Here is an 18768-nt window from a genome sequence, read left to right as displayed (position 1 = left end):
CCCTGTATATCAAAATTGTATGCATCTATTGCATAAATTAATAGCTAGTGTGTGATAGTGCTCCATCTGAATTATTGATTGTTGGAACAGACTAATTTGTAGCATATAGGTTAGGTTGGAAGGCAACAATTTGGTTGAGCGTTGACATACCCAGTGAATGTGTATGCAAAATCAAGGTTGTGACAACATACTGATGTGTAACATACACAGATATGTTTGCATTGTATTTAATGCCTTTTTTTGTTATGAAAGGTAAAAGTAGATTCAGAAAAGCTATATTAGATAATAGCCAAATCTCTGACAAGTATTTTGGTGCATATTAGGTACATATATTGTACATAAATCATTAAAAAAAATGTAGAGAATGTGACACAAGGTAGCTTTTACCTAAGTAACATTGAACCAGAACACATTTTCAACTTTCTGATGGCAACCAAAACACTTTGCTGTACTCCAGTTGGAAATCAATAAAAGGCCAAAATACAATGGTGAATTTTGTGAGTAAATAGTTTTAGCAGTCAAAGGTGGTAGTGATGGCTCTCTAATAGTTTTGTATGACCGTTGACCCTACGTATGGGAGATTAACCAGGAAATTGTGGTGAGGTATATTACTGGTGGTGTAATAGTTGACTTTTGGTAGGTGTCTGGACATTCACTCTAAGACAAAAAGAAGAAAAAGTAGGGGGGGGGGGGGGGGAGGAGAGAGACGCACCATGAAGGAATTATCCGAATCGGGTGGAAATCGGTAGATGTGATGTAATATACAGACAAAAACTCTATCAGCGCCAAGCCGAATAACTGCCTGCGTAAGGGCAAAGGTTACATACGGATTATTGATTTACTCAGTTTGCGGTGCTCTTTATGTCAAATGAATCGTCAAATTGTTCTGAAATAGTAATTGTTTATTTGTCTGTACATATTAATCATATCAACCGATTCCATTCCATTCAGATAATTCCTTGATGTTGCATAAGTTTCTTTCTTTTTTTTCTTAAAATGTATTTGAAATGGGAATGAGCACATTGTAATTTTTTCTTTTTTCAAAGTGATCTATGGCTGTGAACAGGAAGACGTAATTGTGTTGCTCATCTTCTACTTTTTTTAAATAAAAAAATCAATAATTCTATACCACTTTATAGTAGTGAGAAGTAAGTAATAAGTTACGAAGGACCATAATAAGTCATAGTTAAATTATTTCCTTAAACAGATGCTTGTTTTTTAAGCTATAGTCACTTCATTTTCAGTTGGCATGTTTATCTTTTATTAATACTAAAATTCCATGTGACTTATTTCCATTTACTATTTCTCAATTACACACTATCATATTACAGAAGGTTTTTTTTATTTGTTTCAGATTTAAGTTTTGGAAATGCACAATCAAAATTGTTTTCCACGTCAGAGATGGTCATTGCCAAAGGACCAAGAAAGGAATTTTGTTGCAGCCTTTTTTCACATGGCTACAATTGCTTTGACTTGCACTTCTCTTGCTCAGCTCGGATGGTTTAGAATTCGAGGCAGTATCTGTTCTCCTCATTTAGCTGTGTATCAGTTTTTCAGTGCTGATTATCCAACTGAAACGGAGCGAGACTACACATTCAGTGAATTTTCACCACCTGTAACTATTCAGTATTACCCTCAGAAAGAGAGTATGTTTCCAGTAGTATTTGATTCCTAGTGTCATTTAATTTCATTTTAAACAGAAGGGAATTATTTTTCTTTTTCTTTCTAGCACCACGATGTATGAATCAAGAAATAGCTAATTTGATGAGGACCGTTATTTTATTGTGTTTCATGGCTATGTCATCCTCTCTTCTGGGTTTCTTCCTGGATATAATTGGGCCAACGACCAAAATACTGCGCACAATCAGAAGAAATGCAATTCCAAGCATTTTCACGGGTAATTATCCAACAAAAGAATTGTATAGCATAATCACCCTGTCTTTGTAAGGTAAGTTCTACAAGTAAATGAGGCAGAGAGAATAAGGATTCAGAGTCATAGAGGAAAATGAAAAGCTTTTTTTTTTTTTTACTGTCAATAACTCTTTACTTTGCAAAATCTGCAGACACACTTCTGCACCTTGTATACTTTTTGAAGATTTAATGAATGAGATTTCAAATCACTTTGGTCACTCTCTTTCTTTCAGCAGATTACTGCCCAAACTCTTTGCCTTTACATATGTCTGCTTGTGTCTGTATATCTGCGGATGGATATGTGTGTGTGTGTGCGCGCGAGTGTATACCTGTCCTTTTTTCCCCCTAAGGTAAGTCTTTCCGCTCCCAGGATTGGAATGACTCCTTACCCTCTCCCTTAAAACCCACATCCTTTTGTCTTTTCCTCTCCTTCCCTCTTTCCTGATGAAGCAACCGTGGGTTGTGAAAGCTTGAATTTTGTGTGTGTGTGTGTGTGTGTGTGTGTGTGTGTGTGTGTGTGTGTGTGTGTGTGTGTGCGTGAAATTAAAATAGAACGAGAAAGCTGAATAAAGCTTGAAATATACTGACAAGTTAGAAACTTCTCCTAGAAACTTTCTGTTTGTGGTTAGATAGTGAAACTCTTTGTAAGTGTGTCTAGCAGTACCCTGCCAAAAGGTTTGGTGAACACCTTCCCTTATATAGTCTTTCCATGGCAGCGATGCATTGGTGAAATGACTCACCACATTTATCATTCACATCTCCAAGCTTAGGTTGGAAGAAATCCAAATAGAAATGAGGGAAATGTAATTTCAGAGACATGTCATAGCTTATAGGTATGTAACAGTCCAATATGGGTTCTGTCAGTTTCCTGTAATTCTCAGACATTAGGTTTTTGACTTCTTAGTATCTGTCAGCAACAGTTCGAAGGTAATATCTTTTGAGTCATAGATCTGACACCCAATGAAAATTCCTTCTGTAATTTTTGCAATACTAATCACAGGAATTTTAAGGAATGAAATTGAAAATCCAGCTTTGTCCATTGCTTTCACAAAATTTTTTGTAAAGCCTAACTTAAGATGGAGTAGTGGTGACAGCACATTGTATTTGTCAACAAGGGGTTCATGTGACACTTTTTTTTTCACTGGGATTGAATGTGTGTCTAAAAGGCTACTCTTTGACTACATAATGGTCTTTCCTGGTCCTACTGTCCCAGTGATACAAGGAAGAGCAATATTTTGTGTAAGCAGTCTGGATTCTCAGAAGTCCCAGAACAGAGTAAGTCTAGTGGTCTCATAGGTTTCCTTTAACTAAATGGAATGGGCCTCTGGTATCAAAGGTTTCTCATTTCCATTATGTAAGAGAATAGCTTTAAGACTACTGTTTGAGGAATCTTTAAATAGGTGCTATTCTTTCGAATTGTGAATTGTCCAAAATTTTGTAAGCAGTCCTTTTATGTAGTTACAGTATACCACACTCCCTGTTATTGAGAGAAAAGTGGAAAGGCAAAGCTATCATTTATGGAATGTAATACTAGGATGTGGTTTTTTAACAGGTTTTTTTCTTGAAGATAAGACCCAAGTAATTCTGCTTGGGTCCCTGATAGATTTAGATCTCTTATAAGATTGTTGAAAGCTGTTTGTGACAATAGCTGTGGGATACAACCAGCCTCTTAAGTAGCAGAACCAACATGAGCACCCCCCCCCCCCCCCCCCTCCCACTGTGGGTCCAGGGGTTAGAATAGGCCCAAGATATTCCTGCCTGTTGTAAGAGGCGACTAAAACAAGTCTCACGTGTATTGGCCTTTATGTAATGGCCCCCTGTAGGGTTTGACCTCCATTTTTCAAAATTTTCCTGAAGAGCGAGTTAATTGGGGAAGGGCACCTTATGTGGTGCATAGTGTCCATAATGCGCCGAGACCTCCCACGTCCTTTGTCAATGTGGATCTACACTTCCACTCATTCTCCAGCTGTTGGGTGAGGTCACCCTCCTGGGTGTGTTTTCCTCCATCCTCTATGCAGTACTGCTATCTGTGCTGTCAACTACAATGTACTTCTTAGCTCATTTGTGCCTGATAGCCAGCATGATAGCCAGTCCGTCGTGGTGGGTCTGCTATGTACCCTCTTGGTTGTAGCCGCCTGACCACACAGGGATTGCTCTGCTGATGCCTGCACTGTTAACACCCCACGTATGCTGAGGAGTACATGCCAGTCGCCCCGGAGCATCCGGACTCCTGGCAATGGCCATGCCGCCAGGTGGCCTTTGCTGTGGCTGGGTGGCGCCCGTGGGGAGGGCCCCTGTTTGGAATGGGTGGCATCAGGGCGGATGACACGCCATGAAGTGTAGTACATCATCTCTTGCTGGTGGTCAAACACCAGCAGTCTCTAAACGGTCACGGTCTAACTTCAATGCTATGAAATATGACCCCAAATCATCCTCCCCCCCCCCTGGCCGCACCATGGGAGGAACACCAGGATAAGGATGTCAGCGAAGCTTATTCACCCCAGTACCTCGTATGTACGAGAGTTAATGGGGAATCTTTTTCGTCAATAAAACCTCAGTTTTTTGTGGAGCATTTAGAGGACAAGTTTGGGGAGGTGGAGGGCTTGTCCAAAATGCGGTCAGGGTTGGTCTTGATCAAAACGGCATCTGCCCAGTCACGGGCGCTACTCGCTTGTGACAAGCTGGGGGATGTTCCCGTTTCCATCACGCCTCATAAGAACTTAAATATGGTCCAGGGTATCACATTTCACAGGGACCTTCTTTTGCAATCTTATGATGAGCTGCACACCAATTTAGAGCAGTGAGGTGTCTGTTTCGTCCGGCGCATCCACCAAGGTCCGAGGGATAATCGGGTTGCCAATGGCGCCGTCATCTTGGCCTTCGAGGGTGACACATCTGAGAAGGTCAAGGTGATGGTCTACTGCTGTGATGTAAAGCTATATGTCCCTCCCCCAATGCAGTTCTTTAAGTGCTGGAAGTTATGTCATATGTCTTCCTGCTGTACTTCCAGCATCACCTATCCGAATTGTGGACGTCCTCCACATCCCGATACTCCCTGTGCCCCACCTCCCATCTGTGCCAACTGCAGAGAGCACCATTCGCTTTGTTTGCCAGACTGCAGGATTTGCCAGAAAGAAAGAAACGTACTGGAATAAAAGACCCTGGACCGACTGACCTGCACTGAGAAGAGAAAATATGAGAGGCTACATCCTGCGCATATGATGTCAAACTACGCTGCCGCTATGACATCGGTCTACTGTCGTCCGTTCCGCCGTGTACAGTTGGCTCTGAGCCGTCAGACTCCACCTGCTCCCTTTATGGTGAGGGGCACTTCCCTCCCTATTGCTCCTGCACAACCTACTTCAGGAGCAACACTCCCCCTCCCTGCCCCCAACCATGGGGGACGTCGGTCCCCACTTGCCAGCCAGAGAAGCGTAAGTCTTCTTCGGCTCCTCTCAACAGGAAGGGATCCCTTGGATCACCCCCTTGCCAGGTTCCCGCCAGTGGCTGAAGCAACCACAGGTAGCTGGTCATAGGGCTTCATGTTCCTCCTCATTCCCTGTGACTGAATAAGTGAAGCCCTCCCAGCCGGACAAACCTATGGAGCAGTGAGAGAAACCTAAAAAGAAAACAACCCCCAAGAACCAATGCACTGTGGTGGCACCCACACCATCACTACCTACAAGCTCTGTGTCTGAGGATGAGTTGGAGATTCTGGCGTCCACTGAGGACCTAGATCTCTCTTCTTCAGTGTGCCCCCAGCAAAAGACAGTCCCTTAGTGGTCGCCAGAAGTCGCTGAGGCAAGTAAAGAGCGTCAACAAGCTCTACAGCACTTCCCTAGAGTACCTAATAGCCTTAAGTGGCTCCGTGCCCGTGTTCGCCAGCTTTTAAAACGACGGAAATAGGAGTGTTGGGAGAGATACGTGTTGACCATTGGGTGCCATACGTCACCTTTGCAAGTCTGGACGAAGGTCAGATGTTTTTGTGGGTACCAGACTCTGACAGGTGTCACTGGCATTAACATTCAATGGCATGTTATCTGCCTACGCAAACGCGATTGCTGAGCACTATGCTTGAGCCTCTGTGTCGAAGAACAACCCCCCAGCCTTTCGCACCCTCAAACGGCGGATGGAAAAGAAAGTTTCGTTCACTACGTGCCACAGTGAACCCTATAATGCCCCATTTACAGAGTGGGAGCACCTCAGCACCCTTGCACATTGCCCCGGCACAGCTCCTGGACCGGATCGGATCCACAGTCAGATGATTAAACATCTCTCGTATGACTACAAGTGACATCTCCTCATCATCTTCAACTGGATCTGGTGTGATGGTGTCTTTCCATTTCAATGGTGGGAGAGCACCATCATTCCGGTGCTAAAACCCAGTCAAAACCCACTTGATGTGGACAGCTACCAGCCTATCAGCCTCACCAACTTTCTTTGTAAGCTGCTGGAACGTATGGTGTGTCGGTGGTTTGGTTGGGTCCTGGAGTCACGTGGCCTACTGGCTCCATGTCAGGGTGGCTTCCACCGTGGTCGCTCTACCACTGATAATCTTGTGTCCCTCAAGTCTGCCATCCAAACGGCCTTTTCAAGATGCCATCTGGTTGCCTTTTTTTTCTTTTACTTATGTAAAGTATACGACACGAATTGGCGTTGTCATATCCTTGCCACATTGTATGAGTGGGGTCTCCTCAGTCCGCTCCCAGTTTTTATCCAAAACTTCCTGTCGCTCCGTACTTTCCATGTCCAATTCAGTGCCTCCTATAATTAGTTCCCCCTGTATTCATGAGAATGACATTCCGCAGGGCTCTGTATTGAGTGTCTTTCTATTTTTAGTGGCTATTAACGGTGTGGCAGCAGCTGTAGGACTGTCGGTCTCACCTTCTCTGTATGTGGATGACTGCATTTCGTACTGCTCCTCCAGTACCGGTGTTGCTGAGCAGTGCCTGCAGGGAGCCATTCACAAGGCGCAGTCATGGGCTCAAGCCCATGGCTTCCAGTTTTCAGCCGTGAAGTCATGTTTCATGCATTTCTGTCGGCATCACACCATTCATCCAGAACCAGAACTGTATCTTAATGACAATACACTCCCTGTAGAGGAGGCATATTGATTCTTTAGAGTGGTTTTCAATGCCCAATTGACTTGGCTACCTCACTTTCATCAGCTTAAGCGGCAGTGCTGGCAGCACCTCAATGCCCTCCGTTGCCTGAGCAACACCAGCTGGGGTGCAGATCACCCTACTTTTTTGCATCTCTACAGAGGCCTTGTTCAATCCTGCCTTGGCTATGGGAGTCTGGTTTACGGTTTGGCGGCACCCTCAGCAATGTGTTCACTTGAACTAGTGCACCATCGTGGTGTTCGCTTAGTGACGGGAGCTTTTAGAATGAGTCCAGTGACCAGTGTCCTGGTAGAGGCCGGAGTCCCTCCATTGAAGGTTAGGCATGCACAACTGCTCGCCAGTTACGTTGCACACATTTGTAGTTCTCCTGTGCATCTGAATTACCGTCTCCTTTTCCCAATCATGGCGGTTCATCTCCCGCATTGGTGGCCCAGGTCAGGGCTTATGATTGCGGTTCGCGCCCGGTCCCTTCTGTCAGAACTGGATTTCTTCCCGCTACCACCTCTCCTTGTGGTCCATTAACGTATACCTCCATGGTGTATGCCTAGGCTGCAGATTCTTCTGGACCTTTCACATGGCCCTAAGGACTCCGTTAAACCTGCGGATCTCCGCTATCACTTCCTCTCGGTTCTCGACATGTACCAGGGCCATGAAGTGGTTTACATCGATGGCTCAATGGCTGATGGTCTTGTAGGCATTGCGTATGTTCATGGAGGACATATTGAACAGCACTCCTTGCCAGGTGGCTGCAGTGTTTTCATTGCTCTTGATCACATCAGTTCTTGCCCTGGCAAGTCATTTCTCCTGTATACTGACTCCTTGAGCAGCGTACCAGCTATCAGGCAGTGCTACCCTCGCCGTTCTTTGGTAGCATCCATTTAGAGTTCATCTATGCCCTGGAATGGTCCCGTCATTTAGTGATGTTTGTGTGGACCCCAGGACACGTTGGAATCACAGGCAACGAACCTGCCGACAGGCTGGCCAAACAGGCTACATGGATACCGAGCGAGGTGGCGCAGTGGTTAGACACTGGACTCGCATTCGGGAGGACGACGGTTCAATCCCGTGTCCGGCCATCCTGATTTAGGTTTTCCGTGATTTCCCTAAATCGCTCCAGGCAAATGCCGGGATGGTTCCTTTCAAAGGGCACGGCCGACTTCCTTCCCAGTCCTTCCCTAATCCGATGAGACCAATGACCTCGCTGTCTGGTCTCCATCCCCGAAGCAACCAACCAACCAACCAACCAGGCTACATGGAAGCTGCTTTTGGAGGTGGGCATCTCTGAAAATGACCAATGTTCTGTCATATGCTAAAGGGTTTTTTGGCTTTGGGAGTCGCACAACAAACTGCGTGTCATTAAGGAGACTACGAATGTGTGGAAGTCTTCCATGTGGTCCTCACTCAGGGAATCAGTTGTTGTCTGCCAGCTCTGCATTGGCCATATCGGGTTAACGCATGGTTACCTCCTCTGTCGCAAAGACCCACCTCGGTGTCACTGTGACTTACAAATGACGGCCGTCCACCTCTTGCTGGACTGCCCACTTTTAGCCACTCTGCGGTGGACTTTTAACTTTCCCAGCACCTAACCTTCAGTGTTAGGTGCCAATGCCTCAACAGCAGTTTTAGTTTTACGTTTTATTCGTGAGGGTGGGTTTTATCATTTGATCTAAGTTTTAGCACATGTCCTTTGTCCCTGTGTGTCCTGCACCCTAGTGCTTTCAGGGTGGAGGTTTTAATGTGTTGGAGTGGCTGGTTTCTCCTTTATACTCTCATGGTCAGCCAGCCGTGGTAATCTGTTCTCTTGGTTTTGTCTCTTCTACATGTTTCTTGTGTCTCTCTGTGGTTTTATTGTCCGATTTTTTTCCATTTTAGTGTTTGTTGCCCTTCTGTCGTTCTTGTGGTTTTCTCCTTTCTTTTAGTTGTTTTTCCTATGTCTCGATTATTTTACTCCCACCCTTGTGGAATTATTTTAGTCGAAAAAGGGACCGATGACCTAGCAGTTTGTTCCCTCCTCCTCCCTCCTCCCCCTCTTTTAAACCAACCAACCAACCAACATGAGCAGCAGCTCTGTGGTACCCAGCACTTACTCTCACATCCCTTTGATTCAAAATACAATTCAAATGCCTTTTTGATGACTGGTGAAATGGTATGTCTGTGAGTCTGTCATAAACTCGTCATGCATGTAACAGAAAAAATTTGCTGAATTAACACACTTCCTGGACATCGCAGAGTATAAGAAATCCGCGAACATGCACAAACAATATTACTCATGTTAGGAGATGTACAGTTATCAAGAATTGATACTATGTTATCTTATAGTGAGGTAGTCGATTGACTGATGCAGTTGCAACTTCCCTTTACCTACCTCAAGTTGCCATCTCCACCTCCCCTCTCCACTCCCATCAACAGGCTATAATATTCCTAAAATAATGGAATGTGTTAAACACTGCGACAACATAAATAATGTGGCCGAGTGCAAGTGAAATTGTTTTTCCAGAACTAAGTTTAATTGATAGTGAACAATGGTTTTCACCATTGTCATCCAAGCACTGAACTACATTACAAACACATATTTTTGTTCTGTGACAATCTTCATTGCTGCACTGTGTTACCAGCCAGTGTTGTAGTGTAAAGTAATTCTATGGAGTTAAGTTTGAAAGAGAAGAGAATAGAAGCTTTCGAAATGTGATGCTACAGAAGAATGCTAAAGATTAGATGGGTAGATCACATAACTAATGAGGAGGTATTGAATAGAATTGGAGAGAATAGAAATTTGTGGCACAACTTGACTTCTTCTAGTCAAGATCGTAGAGGGAGACCAAGAGATGAATACACTAAACAGATTCAGAAGGATGTAGGTTGCGGTAAGTACTTGGAGATGAAGAACCTTACACAGGATAGAGTAGCATAGAGAGCTGCATCAAACCAGTCTCTGGACTGAAGACCACAACAACAAGAAGTTTGAAATTACCTCTGTGGCAGTTAAATGTCACTTTTGTATCCCTTTTGTCATTTCTGTTATTGAATTCAGTGTAATCAGAAATTTCAAACTTTAATAGCAATTATGGCACTTTATACCAATAAGGGGTGCTATTTTTTAAAAGATATTTTGTCTGATTTTGCTCAAGGTGTTGGTTCCTCTTATCAGTTTAGTAAACAGTAGAGATTCAAAATTGTATACAGTGATTATTCAGAATATCCCAGTTGTAAGGAATAGGTAATTTTTTCTTCAAACATTGAGTCCCACAGATGTGTTAATTTCAGTATAAAGTCATTTGGATTATAAATCGATGTGTTGGTCACATAATATTTAATAAAAATTGATAGCCCATTTTGGATTTTACAACTGCCATCAGATCTAAAAAAATCAGCAACATCACATAGATGTTTAGTCAATTCATGATGTACTTATTACATGCCTGTGTGATGCTGCTATGTTTTTTTTTCACAGTTATGTCATTTATTTCTGCTTATCTTGAATCAGCCTTGATCTGTTGGTTACTTTTTTCTGACTAACACACTATTTGAATCTTTTATATTCGTGAGTTAACAATGAAGTGCCCCGACAAGACACTACTTAGCCTTTGCCCTTACTACTACCGTGTTGATACTTGATATGTATGCTAAATGTTTTGCTATTTGTGAACAAATTGGTGCCATTAGTAAAGTGGACTAGAGTCATCATTTTCACCAACTCTGGCATCCACCCAAAGGTGTGGGCATCCACCCAAAGGTGTGAACTTCAGTATGTGCATCATAGATATACTGTGTATGGACTTGGTGTCCCAGAGGTCATGCTGTCAGATATGAGGTTCAAGACCTATGGCCATCTGTGGAAAACTTACTGTGAATGTTGGCTCTCTTATTGGCATTACCTATTAACTCTTAAAAATAAAATTGTATGGCCTCTGTGGATGATTGTCGAACCATGAGACTAAGTTCTGAGAATAATTACAGTGTAAACTGTAGACTGTCTTGATTCAGTATTGTATGAGGCGAGCATTCCAGAGGGAAGATTTTTGTTAAGAATCACTTGTTGCTTTTACAGTGTGGTCCCCAGTTGTACAAAAAGCTACAGTTTGAGAGTGCTACTGTTACAGTAAGCCAAATGGTGTTCATGAAGGGGCCCACAAAAAGTCTTAAAAGTGAATATTTCCAAGGTTTGTGTAAGTTGACCAGTTTTCGAAAGACTTTGCTGGTGTATTGTATGATCCGGTGATCCTTCAACCAAGTCCTCTTCTCATTAAATACATGTGTATATCTATGTGTACATATGACTTAAATTAATCTTGTATGAAGCTGACATATCCTACATTATTCTACAAATGATCCTTGGAAAAATGCATTTCTACTACTTTGATGACCTTGTTCTCATTTTTTGAACTGGTTTCGGGCATGTGCTCTTGGTGCTGACCAAAGCTTTCATTCATGATATTCTAGTGTGCAGCTGCTTTTATGAATGTTCTGAAATTGTCATACGGTGAATGTGTCTTTCACTTGTTTATATTATGCCATCAATATGTGACAATCTGTAGCTCACTGACAAATAATTTCTAAGTTCTGGGGTTTAAGAAGAAAATACATAGTTCTGCCATCTATTTTTTACTTGTGTTATGACTTGCCTTACAATGTACCATCAAACGGGGTTACTTGACATACATTTTTTTATGTCTTCTTGATTTTATGAAGTATGATTAGTTATGTAATTGATAGAAACGGGTTTATGCAGGTCATCAGGGTTCTTAAGGCAAATTATAACCTCAAAGTAAATGGAAATCATGTTTATGACGTGTTAAAAATATTGTGTACAAAGTTAAGCCATTCAAGGTGTAACTTCACATAGACATATACTTAGGAAGGTATTCTGCATAATTGCCTCATAATGGGTAACTTTATATATATTGGAAATTTTAAATGCTAAGAAAACATAAATCTGAAGTCAATTGACACTGGGGACCACACTGTAAAAGCAACAAGTGATTCTTAACAAAAATCTTCCCTCTGGAATGCTCGCCTCAAACAATACTGAATCAAGACAGTCTACAGTTTACACTGTAATTATTCTCAGAACTTAGTCTCATGGTTCGACAATCATCCACAAAGGCCATACAATTTTATTTTTAAGAGTTCATAGCTTTATTGACGTGTTGGAACACATTACAAGAATAAACGGAATATGGTGAGTCATTTCCATTTTAAGTTTTTGTGAAGTAAACTGAAAATGTTTCTGCTGTGTCCAGAGCACGACTTTCTCATACTTCACTTTCACAGCACATATATGGCAGTATGAGGTTCCACTAACCATAATTTCACTTAAGTAAAGATTGAATGTTTACATAAGTGATTGCAGGTGTTCTTTGAACTTCAAAAACCCTGTACATAGTACAGTAGGTTCATCAAGTAGGCCACAATGTCTTGGTAATTTATTTTGGAGATATCTTCAACAGCACATCCTGCAAATGTGTGTTTTGAGTGAGCTGTCTTCTTCATGAGTTTAACTGACCTCTCATAGAGAAGGAATTAGCATATTTCATCAAAATATGAGAGGTATTAGAGATAAAGTTAGTGAACTGCTTATAGATGTTGACTTTGACATTATTGATATATCAGAGCACCACTTAAATAATGTGACAGTTCAAAGGCTTCCTTCAGCGGAATACAGATTAGCTGGCTGTTTTTTTTCAAGGAGTTCTTAGCAGAGTGGGGTAGTGGCAATGTACATAAAAAACAGTATGCCATTTGAGTCCGTAGATGTACCACGGCACTGCACTGAACAGGTATTTGAAAGTTGTGCGGGGGCAGTTGAGTTTAGTGAACTAAATCTCTAACTGTTGTTTATAGGTCCCCAACTCTGAATTCAGAGCATTTCTGCTCAAAACCAGAGAGGGTTCTTGGTTCACGTTATAGGAAGTACCAAAAATTAGTTCTATGTGAATATTAATTTTGTATGTGATTGTGCAAGAAGAAGGATGTTGGAAGATGTCCTAAATTTATATGATCTGACGCAGACTGTCTTTTTTCCAACCAGGGTGGAGGGGAACAGTAGCACGGCCATAGACAATATTTTTGTTCTTTCTTCATTACTAGTTGGGCATTCTGTTGGTAAAAGGGTGAATGGCCTTTCGGACCATGATGCACAAATTTTAACACTAAATGATTTTTGTACTCAGACAAGTGTTGTGTATAATTACAAACTTATAGAAAACAGCAACAGAGAGTTCTCTAAACATAGTCAAGGAACAAGAGTGGCAGGACATTTGTAGTGCCGATAACATTGATGACAAATATAATGCTTTCCTTAACACATTTCTCTTGCTCTTTGAGAATTGCTTTCCATTAGAACATTCTAAATGGGGTAATAGCAATAAAAGGTAGCTTGTGTGGCTTACTAGTGGGATAAGGATATCTTGTAGAACAAAGTGGGAATTACATCAAAATGTTAGAAATAGTCACAGTCAAGCTATGTGGTATGAAAATAGAATAGCTAAGTTATAGGATAAAATTAAAACTGTGTGGTCAGTTGCGAAGGAAGTGCCTGCTATCAAATGTACAGTTCGGTTTTAGAAGTGGTTTAAGAACTGAAAATACTATATTTTCTTTTCTCTATCAGGTACTGGATAGATTAAGGTTTCAAATGCTAGGCATCTTTTTTGATTCAGCAAAGGTGTTTGATTGTGTTGATCACTTGACTGGTTGCACAGGTAGCTGTGCTTTTGATAGGATAGGTGATGTTTGTGACCAGACTGGAGCAGGTGTGGTGGGAGAAAGTACAGAACAGGTGTTGCATCTAAGTCTATTACAGGTACATGAGCCATGAGGCAGGGGTTGTGTAAGGATGGACGAGTATATTGTTTTGGTTTGATAGGCAGCAGAATATCATTGTAGGAGGCGTAGGAAGGATGGTGGATAGGACATTTCTCATTTCAAGGCACTTGTGGCTCATATCCCTGTAGTAAAATGGGATGCAACTCTTGTCCCACACATCCTCCCACCACCACCACCACCACCACCACCACCACCACAACCTTCTCCAGACTGGTCACAAACATCACCTATCCCACCAAAGGTGTGGCTACCTGTGAAACAAGTCATGTGATCTACAAGCTAAGCTGCAACAGCTGCGTTGAATCCTAAGTGAGCATGACAATCAGCAAGCTGTCTGTCCACACGAATGGTCACCAACAAACTGTGGCCAAGAAACAGCTGGACCACCCTGCTGTCCAATATGACATTCATCAGGTCAGTGACTGCTTCACAACCTGTGTCATCTGGATCCTTCCCACTAACACCAGCTTTTCTGAATTGTCGAGGTGGGAACTCTCCCTACAATATACTGTACATTCCTGACAGACCCTCATTGTCATTATCCATATAGCCTCTTTCCTGTTCCCATTCCGGCACTACTTAGCCCTCTGTTCCACCAATGCTTCCTCAGACTTTTTACTTGTGTCCTTTTCCACTATGCCTCTCCCCCCCCCCCCCCCCAATCTAACCTCCAGACTGCACCTTACTGCCCTATCCTTTTTTTACCTCGTCCCTGTACACTCCCACAAGCAGCACTTCACCATTCCCCACCCGTACGTTGCTATCCCTCCCCCTCTGTGCCCCAGCCTCCTCCTTACCCCCACCCAGTTGCCACTCTTGTCATGCACTGCTGCTCGCAGTCTGTCTTCACCTGCCAGAGACTCTCTCTCTCTCTCTGTGTGTGTGTGTGTGTGTGTGTGTGTGTGTGTGTGTGTGTGTGTGTGTGTGTGTGTGTGTGGGGGGGGGGGGGGGGGTGCGCGCGCGCAATTCAGCATCTCATTCTAGTATTATATTGATGAATGTTAGTGTTGTTCTCAAACTATAATTGATCATTCATAAGGGAATGAATGTAGTGTGATGCTGTTGACAGTATGGCCAGCTGTTGAAAGAGCTGTCTACTTAGAAATCCTAGGATGGGCGCCACATACCTTTATTACACACTTCTATGTTAGAAACACTTTTCCACAGTGATGAATTACTCCCAAACATGATGCCACAGGACATCAGTGAATGAAAATAGGAAAAGTCTGTTAACCTCTTGATGATTTCAGCTCCAAAATCAGATATTAACGTGTAACACAAAACTTGGATAAGTTAGATGTTTAAGGAGATTCGTAATACAGAACTTGTACTTCAGGTTCTTACCAGTAGAAACATCTAAGGATTTAGAATATCCTGTGTCAGTGACTGATTTTCCCTTGCAAATTATTTGTAATTGTGAGGTCAGGCTTGTGCATTATTGAATTGCATCTATTATTATTATTTTTTGCTAAATTCAGTGACAGACCCTCTGGATAGAATCTTTCATTATTCTTCAAGTAACTATTATTTACAGTTTCAAATGTTTTACTCTGTTTGGCTCATTTATGGTATGTGCGTCGTCAGCAAAGAAAACTATTTCTGTTTCTTGGATATTTGATGGAGGATTGTTTATTCATTCAGTTGTCGAATTCTTTTGTAGGAAATACATTAAAAGTTATCTTAACTATTACTTACAAATTTCACTGCAATTATCTTTCACAAATCTTTAAAAATAGAGCATTCCAGGCACCATCACCATAAAGTATCCAGCCTGTTGACATACTACTGCTGCCTTGGGCACCACTATTCATCCCCTAACCTACAGACAGTGTTCCTCCTTCTCATCCCCTTATGGCACCCAGACCATTCCAACACTTCTCTAAATCCAGAGCTGAAACATTCTCAGAACGCTGTTGTTTCTACCAAAATCCTTATCCCCAAATCCTACACTCAAATTTAACCATGTTGGACTTGTCAAAGACCTGCTCTTCTCCCAATCCTTACAGTGGAAACACTTATCTGCCACCAGTGCTTCCAAACAAAGCCAATCTGAACCAAACATTGAACCCTACCACTCTCAGTTCACACTACTAAGCAACTGTGATCCTTCCCCTCTCTACCACCTAACCACCATTTGGTCAGCTTCCAGGAATTCCATATCTCCTACTTGGCCTCACCACCTTTCCCCAGGTCCCATCCAAAGAAATCAACTTTGATCTGGAGACAGGACAGCCATACACATCCTCAAAACAGATCTTGGCTTTATTATCCTACTAGCAGACAAAGGTTCCAGGACTGTCATTGTTAATCACAGTGACTACCTGGTGGAAGGCCTCTGCGAGTTGTCTGGGCACCTCCACCCGTAAACTCGACCAGAGAGATCCAATCCCAGAACTCCAGCATAACCTCTAATTCCCGCTTAAAGCCTCAGACCCTCCCCAGAATCTATTTCCATTCTCACTCCTTAGACACTCTGCACACCCACCTATTACATGCTCCACAAAATGCACAAACCCAGCAATCCAGGACACCCCGTTGTTGCCAGTTATTGTGCTCGTACAGAAAGAATTTTGGCCCTCATTGACCAACACTTCGAACCTTTTGCTGAAATCTAGCCTTGCATATCAAAGATACCAACCATTCCTTCACCAACTCTCCACCACCACCCCTTTACGTCCTGTCTCATCACTATTGATGCCACTTTCCTACACACCAGTATCCCTTATGTCCATAGTCTTTCACTATTGAACACTGCCTCTCCCAACGTCTTCAGACTCCAAACCCACTACCTCATTCCTAATACACCTTTCTAACTACAGGGTTATTACAAATGATTGAAGCGATTTCACAGCTCTACAATAACTTTATTATTTGAGATATTTTCACAATGCTTTGCACACACATACAAAAGCTCAAAAAGATTTTTAGGCATTCACAAATGTTCGATATGTGCCCCCTTTAGTGATTCGGCAGACATCAAGCCGATAATCAAGTTCCTCGCACACTCGGCGCAGCATGTCCCCATCAATGAGTTCGAAAGCATCGTTGATGCGAGCTCGCAGTTCTGGCACGTTTCTTGGTAGAGGAGGTTTAAACACTGAATCTTTCACATAACCCCACAGAAAGAAATCGCATGGGGTTAAGTCGGGAGAGCGTGGAGGCCATGACATGAATTGCTGATCCTGATCTCCACCACGACCGATCCATCGGTTTTCCAATCTCCTGTTTAAGAAATGCCGAACATCATGATGGAAGTGTGTTGGAGCACCATCCTGTTGAAAGATGAAGTCGGCGCTGTCGGTCTCCAGTTGTGGCATGAGCCAATTTTCCAGCATGTCCAGATACACGTGTCCTGTAACGTTTTTTTCGCAGAAGAAAAAGGGGTCGTAAACTTTAAACCGTGAGAGTGCACAAAACACGTTAACTTTTGGTGAATTGTGAATTTGCTGCACGAATGCGTGAGGATTCCCTACCGCCCAGATTCGCACATTGTGTCTGTTCACTTCACCATTAAGAAAAAGTGTTGCTTCATCACTGAAAACAAGTTTCGCACTGAACGCATCCTCTTCCACGAGCTGTTGCAACCGCGCCGAAAATTCAAAGCGTTTGACTTTGTCATCGGGGGTCAGGGCTTGTAGCAATTGTAAACGGTAAGGCTTCTGCTTTAGCCTTTTCCGTAAGATTTTCCAAACCGTCGGCTGTGGTACGTTTAGCTCCCTGCTTGCTTTATTCGTCGACTTCCGCGGGCTAAGCGTGAAACTTGCCCGCACGCGTTCAACCGTTTCTTCGCTCACTGCAGGCCGACCCGTTTATTTCCCCTTACAGAGGCATCCAGAAGCTTTAAACTGCGCATACCATCGCCGAATGGAGTTAGCAGTTCGTGGATCTTTGTTGAACTTCGTCTTGAAGTGTCGTTGCACTGTTATGACTGACTGATGTGAGTGCATTTCTAGCACTACATAGGCTTTCTCGGCTCCTGTCGCCATTTTGTCTCACTGCGCTCTCGAGTGCTCTGGCGGCAGAAACCTGAAGTGAGGCTCCAGCCGAACAAAACTTTGAGTTTTTCTACGTATCTGTAGTGTGTCGTGACCATATGTCAATGAATGGAGCTACAGTGAATTCATGAAATTGCTTCAATCATTTGTAATAACCCTGTATATCTTGAACACACTACTATGTCTCCTTTGAAGGGAAGGTGTTCAAACAAATCCACAGCACAGCCATGGGCACCTGCATGACACCCTCGTAAGCCAACATGTTTATGGACTGTCTAGAAGAACCTTCCTACCTCCCATCCAACACCCCAAATCGCTTGTATGGTTGAAGTTCATTGTTGATGTTTTCAGGATCTGGACCCAAGGCCAAGACACCCTGTCCTCAGACCTTCACAACCTCAACACCTTCTCTCACATACACTTCATGTGGTCTTCCAACCCATTGTGCCACCTTCCTGGAAATTTATCACCTCCTCTGATAGCTCCATCTGCACCTCTGTCCACACATAACTCACCAACCACCTACAGTACATGCATTTTGAAGGCTACCATCCCCTCCACACCAAGAAATCTCTTCCATACAGCCTTGCCGCCCATAGACAGTTATCTGTAATGACAAGAAGTACCATACCCACTATGATGAAGGTCTCACAGTGGTCTTCACTGACACACTATCCCCCAGACCTAGTCCACAAACAGATTTTCTGTGCCGTATCCCATCACATCCCCAATCATCCCGCCACCCCTAAGAACCAGCTAAAAAGGAGTCCCCCTCGTTACTCAATACCATCCCAGACTGGAATGTATGAATCCCATCCTTCGTCAGGGCTTTGGTTATGTATCATCTTCCCATGAAACAGTTTGAAAGATTCTTTTGTAAATGTATCAAAAGGCATGAAAATGCTCTCTACTAT

General features: G+C 42.9%; 1 protein-coding gene across 1 annotated transcript in view; it reads left to right on the top strand.

The window, feature by feature from the left end:
• Positions 1 to 18768, top strand: part of LOC126469671 (transmembrane protein 127-like) — a 33393-nt gene that overhangs the window by 2742 nt on the left and 11883 nt on the right. The window contains exons 2-3 of the mRNA XM_050096823.1: positions 1355 to 1646; positions 1730 to 1897. Of these exons, the coding sequence (XP_049952780.1) occupies positions 1370 to 1646; positions 1730 to 1897 (445 nt within the window). The 5' untranslated portion in view covers positions 1355 to 1369. The remainder of the gene's footprint in view (positions 1 to 1354; positions 1647 to 1729; positions 1898 to 18768) is intronic.

This window comes from Schistocerca serialis, chromosome 1 (genome assembly GCF_023864345.2).
Source record: "Schistocerca serialis cubense isolate TAMUIC-IGC-003099 chromosome 1, iqSchSeri2.2, whole genome shotgun sequence".
In the NCBI taxonomy this organism is placed as follows: domain Eukaryota; kingdom Metazoa; phylum Arthropoda; class Insecta; order Orthoptera; family Acrididae; genus Schistocerca; species Schistocerca serialis.
The sequence above is the reverse complement of the archived record's forward strand: the minus strand, read 5'-3'. Positions and strand labels throughout refer to the sequence as shown.